Source organism: Glandiceps talaboti, chromosome 17 (assembly GCF_964340395.1).
Source record: "Glandiceps talaboti chromosome 17, keGlaTala1.1, whole genome shotgun sequence".
NCBI lineage: Eukaryota > Metazoa > Hemichordata > Enteropneusta > Spengelidae > Glandiceps > Glandiceps talaboti.
In genome coordinates, this window is record NC_135565.1 from 15,369,709 (window position 1) to 15,378,184 (window position 8,476).

The 8,476-nt window shown below is 36.3% G+C and overlaps 1 protein-coding gene across 1 annotated transcript in view; it reads right to left on the minus strand.

Annotated features, from left to right (window-relative positions):
* The window catches only part of LOC144448298 (soluble guanylate cyclase 88E-like), a 49,090-nt gene extending 42,286 nt beyond the window's left edge, over positions 1-6,804 (minus strand). The window contains exon 1 of the mRNA XM_078138486.1: positions 6,637-6,804. Coding sequence (XP_077994612.1) covers positions 6,637-6,688 — 52 coding nt within the window. The 5' untranslated portion in view covers positions 6,689-6,804. The remainder of the gene's footprint in view (positions 1-6,636) is intronic.
* Positions 6,805-8,476: the final 1,672 nt, after the last annotated feature.

Below are 8,476 nucleotides of genomic sequence, written 5' to 3' on the forward strand. Positions count from 1 at the left end.
GATATATACACCGCAAAAGGAGCAATCACCAGAAGACTGGTGTATGTAGCATATCATTTATCACCAAAGCCGATAATTTGACATGTCAGGATACGTTGTTGTTATACTTGTTATTGGACATATTTTACTGCTAAACACAGCCGTGTTACTGAGATAGCAACCCCATCTTGCCAAATGATTGGTTTCGGTCATAAATGTGTATGTTAACACAATCTGCTGATGAACCCTCAGATACAATTATTGTAACAAATATTCTTATAAGAGAGTGGCCCTGATAACCTGATAATTTATTCATAACTTCAAACTCAAGATGGATCGTTGCTTATAGTTTGAAGATGAATTCCAAGGAAATCAATATTGGAATTTAACAAGACGACAAAATGATATTTACTACGTTAAAGTCATAAATGTTTCAACACATTTCGCTCTACTTATTACAAGAACTTCACCGTTATTTACCATAAATGTATGCCTCTAGACAAACCGTCGCATACATACATGTAAGTTCTATCACTGACGTTTAGGACAATGTTTACGTCCCAAGGGATCTCAATCACCTCTATTGTAGAGTTATCCCAGATAAGGGCATATATAAGAACGAGATATAGGTCATTTATTGTAGTTCATGGCCATGGTCCAAAATACAAATCTTTACGTTCATGACTTATATGAATATCGTTTTTTACTACAAATAATCTGGCTCTTTCCTCAAATAAAAAGCATGAGAGAGGAATACAGCTAGTTCTTACAGTATGTTTTCGTCCTCAGTTCACATTATTTCTATAAACTTGTGAGAAGATATATTTGTTGCGATACTGCTCCAAAAAATTACAAATAATTTATGTTTCCCGTTTGTCAAAATTCCCTTATGTCCTTATCTTTGAAGTGTAGCTAAATAATGAATTTTGACAAAAGAGAGACATAAAGTATGAGTTATATTTTTATGATATATAACATTCCAAAAGATACTTAACGCTATCTACGACGAATACAATATTGACCTTAAACCTGATCCGTGATAAATTACATCCGGGACTTATTGTGCACTTTAATTGTCGATTTTTCCAGTAATAGTGTTTTTCACCTTCAGCCTGTTCACAATTCCTAAATTGTATACCCGCCCCAGTATGAGAACGACGTTCTGTAACAATTACTTCGAAACCTTTAGTTTCTCGTGATTATATTGATCAAATACAAGTTAACATTTTTAGAGACTATTTAGGTCTTTTGTCAGTTCATTGACTGCTCATACATGGTCACCCATTGCTGACAATTTTCGGCATAGTTTCGAGGAAGTGTATAAAAAGAAAGATCAAACTGTCAACCCTGTGGAATATCGATGGGCTGTATTACAAATACCCCCATAGGCTACTGACAGTGTGTCTCAACATAATTTCAATTAATGTAGTAAGCTATAGTTACGTAAAAGAATCGGATATTAGGTCAGGGTCGACGGGTCTTGGCAGGCAATGTATGCTACAAGATACAACATGTGTTTTCTTTTTCATAGGCTGTGACACGTGCTGCTATACCTGACAGCATACACTCACTGATCAGTCAATGTCACCTGTCAATCAGTCTCGGTCAATTCCATTACCATCTTTTTATCGGTCATGGTCATTTCAAACAAATCTAAGGCGATTTTTTGATTAACACAAAACAAAGCTTATTCTCGCTAAAATTGATTAATACGAAGTAAAACTTTATTTGCCTAATTTTGATTAATACGAAATACAGCCCCATTACCCAATCCATCTTCCGGGTCAACAGGCCGATTAGTAGTAATAGAATAACTAAGCCGGGCCTCGTCGAGTTGAAATGACATTTTGTCTTGAAGCTGAACAAAAATACGACAATGCTAATGATGAAGTACTATGAAATTCTATCCTCATTTTCGCTGCTTTTTGATACGTTTCTACTGGGGGGGGGGGGGGGTACGTACTTGCAAAGTTTTCACACGCTGGTGTGTGACCCAATCTAAGTTAACAATACAGTCTATTCATGTAAAATCTGGTGATGTGAATGTATTGCTAAAGCATGAAGATATTTCTTATGTTATCATCACATGAGTAGTGATTTTCAGTTAACAAGTCAATCAATGTATAGGGATTTTGTATGTGAAAATTACCCATTTTGACGGCACATATTCGTATACCCCTCTATGAGAGTACCTCCCCAGCAGTTTTCTACTCACATAGCAACATATATTCTCTAGAATAATAATTTGATCAAGTCCGTAAATGATAGAAGTATTTTTTCTTCATAACTTTATTTCCATTCAATCTTTGACGGGATTTGACGGGCTACTATCACGTGACGGATTTGACCCAATATAATGTAATATTCCCAACATAGGTATTAAGATAACACTAACAGAAAACAATGTCAATTCTGCAAACTCCGATATTTTTTTTAATATTACGAAGCCGAGAAAAGAAGCTCCTATCTTCCAAAACGAACAGCCAATAACGAAACCATATCCATATAACCAGGGAAATTCACATCACCTGGGACCTTGAAATTGACAGGCATTGCAATTGATTCAATAAAGAAGACTATTAGTATTACCAGTTTTTAGGACGCTCATGCGGAAAGGTTGTAACGTTTCAATTTACAACGTTACAAAGTCAAGTCTCTTTTAAGCCAGAACTGTTTCTCGCGATTCTGATAAATGTCTAAGCAATACAGTACTGTGACATTCCCTAGTGAAGTAGGATACACGCAAGTTACATTGCAATAGAGACTGGCAGTCTCAAAAATCACTAATTGGATTTCTATGGTCTTAACTAATTTAAATCAGTTATCGAAAGTGTACAGCAATAACCCATTTCATTTAGTGTAGTAGTGTTGGTTAAATCGTTTATCTACGAGGACAGATATCAGACATGCTTGGAATATATATATAACTTAGTTATATATATATAACTTAGTATAGGTACTGAAAAATGTCTATTCTGGACTAAATTTGAAATTCACGAGATTAAATTTCGAACTTTATAGAAGTATACCGTTAGTCGTCTGATGATCACTGGTAAGCGTGAAACACTGTTACGTCGCAGTGCCTTACTAAGTATCACGACACACAAACACACACACACACACACACACACACACACACACATATATATATATATATATAATAAAGTATATGAATCTGAATATATGTGTGTATGTGTGTTCGTATATGTGTATGTCTGTATATGTGTGTGATTGTCTCTGTCTCTGTTTGTCTTTGTCTCTGTCTGTCTCTGTCTCTGTCTCTGTGTGTGTCGTTTCTCAAACTGAAGAGGTCAGTACAAATCCGGTTCATGCACTTTTTGAAAGTGACATTGACGTCAGAATTCTTGAGAAGGTCAGCGTAATTCTTACTTGAATTTTGTATCTTCCGGTCAAAAAACAGATACGGTTTGCTTTGGAATTGAGATTAAATCAAGCATGTTCAATAATTGGTAGTTGTTGAACTTTTTAACGAATTTCCCGGGAATAATAAGCCTGACATTACGCATCGTCATAAACCACGGGCCTCTTTACGGCATCGTCCGAAACACCCCCAGAGCTCTGGCTTGCAAGAATGGACATGAAGCTGACCTTGGGGAAACGATAAAACTTATGATGTACAGTTTGCTGGGTGAAAGTTGCTTTTTACGATACTGCTCCCTCTCTTTTTATCAACCAGATCCCATAGTGCGTATATTACGTCGTCAGCTGGTCAAAACGTCGGGGTATACTATCCCAGGGGTGGTTTAGTGCTTCAGTGGGGAAACTTATACGTCAATACACAGCAAAGAAAGTATAAGACAGATGTACATAAAAGACGTTATCTATAACATTATATAATTGTAAAATAATTGGTTCTCATAGTAACTGGCATGTGTACATTGTGTTACTAGCATACACAAAATAACACATGGCAAAATATCAATACGTTGATGACGTCAGAGTGAAAATATTGTTAAAAGGTTAATGAATATCGTATATCTATTCATTTTGTTGTCTGAATCAAATTGTTACTGGGCAACTGATCAGAAACACCTGTACAATTTGGCGGGAAACATTGATCGAATGCGTGGATTGATGGATGGATGGGTGGGTGGATGGATGTATTGTGTGTGTGTGTGTGTGTGTGTATGTATGTATGTATGTATGTATGTATGTATGTATGTATGTATGTATGTATGCATGGATGTTCGTTACCACGTGCACTGTGGTATGTTATTGTGGACAGCACATTCTTTAACATCCATTTTTAGCATCGTTTTCAGATATAACATGCATCTCTCTGTGCATCGTTTCGAATGGATTGGCAATACACTCATTGATCAAAGAATGTTTGAAAATTCCATTCCAAAGTTTAATTTAGTTAAAGCTATTTAGGTAACAGGTATATGTGTTTCGTCGTAAATTGTTGCTGCGGGCTTCAAAGGTAGATAGCGAGATGTCAAAGTATCTGTACCATGTTTGACCCAAGCCTTAATGATGAACCATTAACGTTCTAGTGTGTACACTAAGTATCCTGCAATTACCCCGTATTATTGTTGAATCTTGAGTAAGTATATCGATGGTTTCAGAGTGCACTGTTGACGGTGAAATTGAATTTAATTGAGACGTTGGCATACGAGAACTAGTTGTCATGACAACACACTGAGGTATTACTTCATGGGTGACTTAAGGTATCGTCTTTGCTGGTTTTTAATTTGTTTAGTAAGTAAAATAAATTTACGTCATAAGGCTAGTGCGCTACACGTATTGAATATACACTGTGTAATTAACATATAGCTAGTTTGATAGATACATATTTAGTACACTTGATAATTGACATGGCTAGTTTGATAGACACAGATTTAGTACACTAACTAATCAATCTTTACCAGAATGAGTGATAACACTGTCTGAAAAATAATACATGTTGCTGTCAGTGTATTGTACACAACGCCTATGGCAAAAGACGCATTGTCTCCATTGGAAAGCATCAACCGGAATCAATCAGTGAAATAATTTGAAACTATGAAAGTAAATACTTATCTCAAGATGTTTTATGAGTTTCCTTTCTTTGAATAGTGAAATTAAAATGGAATAAAAAGTAATATTATATGATAATATTGTATAATAATTATATTGTATTATATACTAATACTAATAATATTAATATATTATATTATATTATATTATATTATATTATATTATATTATATTATATTATATTATATTATATTATATTGTATATTGTGATAAACCATGATCTTACTCTTCCCGTGTGTGACTTACATACTTGTAAAAACAACGTTCATATAATTGTCAATTTTTTTCTGATATTTTTCGTAATGTTTAGATTAGAAATCAAAACTTTCCATCGCTTGAATGACTTTTTGGTAAATCATTTCTGCAGGATACTACAACATGTTTCAATTAAATCTGACCATTCACGTTCGATGAGAAAGTTATGGCCTAAAATAAGAAATAAATTATTGAAAATTAGGGGTTTCATTTTACTACCCGAGCGTAAAACGATCACGGTACATGTCACAGGAACATATTTTAAGAGAGGAATTGAAAGCTAACGCTGTATAAATCTTTATGTTCATCGTGTCCTTACACGCTTCCTTTGCATTGTATTACTACAGTACTGACAATAATAGGAAACAATAAGTGTATAAAGTTCACCCAGTTTCAATTGTCTACTGCTTCGATGGACGCACATCTGTTATAAATGTGTCCTGACTCATGTGAGGGGACCTGTCATACAGCAAATGAAAAATCCACGACGTTTTCGATAGCAGTTACAGTTCTAAAGACATTTTAGGAGAATTTCATTTTGGGGAGCTATGTGGCAGTGACAGTAAGTACATTAGTATATAGATGATCTTTTATTTTGTTTAAACAAACAGGTCTTGATGGATGGTTTACCAACTTAACTTGACACAATATGTAGAGTCGATGAGTCTATCTGACTGTCTGTCTGTGTGTCGACCAGTTAGTCAATTTATCGGTCAGCCAATAGGTTGGTCGATAAGTCAGTTAGTTACATAGTCTGTCGACAGTCGATCGGTCAGTCAGTCGGTGATGTGGCTGGTTCGTGTAGTCAGCCAGTGGTCAGTCAACTTAATCGCCAAGCAAGCTGGCAAGCCAGTAAACCTGTCAATAAGTCTAACGTCCGACACTCCTCCCCCATACAGACGTACACACACGTAGACTCACACGGGCGAAGGTACTCCTGAATTCAGAATGACTGCACTCACTGGTCAATGCATTAAGAACGAACACCCTATTAGGTATTTCGGTCACGATAGAACAATTGACTCTGCAATTGATTAGTGAAGTAAAAATAAAAATGAATTTGCAAACAACCCCCCAAAAAACCACTAAAACCGCGACAAGAATAACATGGTGTCATCACGGCCATTCGCTCTACTGTATAATCCTTGTCAACAATGAAATGTCGTTGATAGTAAGAAAGTTAAATAGACCACAACAGAGTTGAGACTCTTCATACAAGCCTATAAAATTCACCGCTCTATTTCCCTTTAAAAGGATTGGTAGATAACGTCACGTATCTCACGTAATGCTGATAGTCAGCGCCACGCATTTGTGTATATTATCATCTTGTAGAAAAGAAAAAAATAACAACAACATAACTTACCGGAATGCTTGATGATCATATCGGGGTCGAAGACCAAACAGAAGGGGAACATGTCAAAGAAATCGTCGCTTTTGATTTGCCAATTTTCCCGAATCCTGAAATTCGACCCAAGGTGATTCCGAAAGACAATGTTATCAAAGTACAGTCGAAATATTGCATGGAAAGTATTGGCTCTTGTTATTTCTTCAGATATGACTTCAACCTGTATGTCAAGGTCGTAGAACCTCTTGCCGACTTGTTTAAGTTGTCCGATGCAGTAATGAAGGAACCCTTTCCTTTTGCTTCTGTAATGTAGAGTCAGACCGTGTCGTGTTTCCTCCGTGGCATAGAAACTAGGTGGCTTGATCTTTGGGTAACTGAATCGTAAATACTCGTGTAAATTATCTAATCCGTTGAGAAAATCTCGCATATGTCTGCCAAGTACACGTAGAATCCTGTCGTAACCGTATTTGCCTACAAATCCGACGAATGAAACACCGAAAGAGTTCATTAAGGCCGTTTTCTCAGTTTTGGTAACTTCACTTGTAGCTGCAGCAATCCGCGGGACGTGTTTCTCACTGTACAGCTTATGGGTTGAAAAAGCGAAATTCTGCAGTCCCGCTTTTTCGCGAATCAGCAGCCATTGTTCTTCGCCGTATCTTTCCTTGATGTAGTCGCAGATACCTTCGATAATTAAGCCGTACATCTTGCTAATTTGACCGACTACGTCAGCCCGATACACTACGGGTATTATAAAGCCATACGTGTTTAACTGTTATAGCGTGGCACATGTAAATAATACGACAATTGAGCTTATCTCTCTCGGCGTTCACTTATGAAAGGCACATAAAGTGATTTTCCAACCGATGTAGTTCTTTTGAAGTTAAGCGATCGACCCTGGACCTTCAGAGTGGCATTCCTGTCCGTTGTCCACTGCGATACGTATGATTTCAGACTTAAACGCAAACGCGTCACGTGATTCCCTTAACTCGAGGAAGATTGGATCCTTATTGTTTTGTTAAGCGTACTTGTTCCACAGAGTCAACTTATTGTTACTGTACAAACCAATGTTGATTTGTGGTGTTCTGTGAACAAAAAGGAGAGACAATATTTATTTGAGCATTTACTGACGTATGAAAGCGAATAGGTCTTATAGCAACTTCATTAAGCCTATCAATAATATTGAGTCTACGAATTGACAGTTTCACTTGAGTGACCACACGCTGTGCTGTTTTTTCTCTTAACACGCTTTTTTCAGCAATATATATATATTAATATCGGTAATATCACCATGTTTGCGTGTATAAATTTTTAAATCTGTTGAATTTATGAGATTTCGTTTTCAAATGTCAAGTGAAAACAACCTATTCAACAACGCTGTAGACCGTGATCCGATCTCACTACCCACCCGCATGGATGTTTTATGTATAGGTTGTGTCTTCTACATTATGACAGTACCAGCTTTGTGTTATAAGACCTAACTTAGGGAGTCTAACTCTCCAATGTTGAATTACAACAGTTCGACCAACAGTCTATACTGTTGAAATAAAATCCAAATAACACACAGCGAAATGATAAAATAAATTTGCTCTTGTACTGAAAATAACAAATTCATAAAATAAACTGAAATAGATTGTTAGGGGAAAATGGAGTTATTGTTGTCAAGCCGAATTCTGTAGCTGTGAGGTAGGCTTTTTGGCCTATGTCGGGAGAAATTATTGCAAACATATTAACAAACAGAGGTCACACAAGGTCGTGACGGTTTGTCTGAGTTACATTTAGATATACTTACAGATATGGGAGCTGACGAAAGAATTGAAATAAAATTTGTATTTATGTAATAATTATCTCATACTATCAA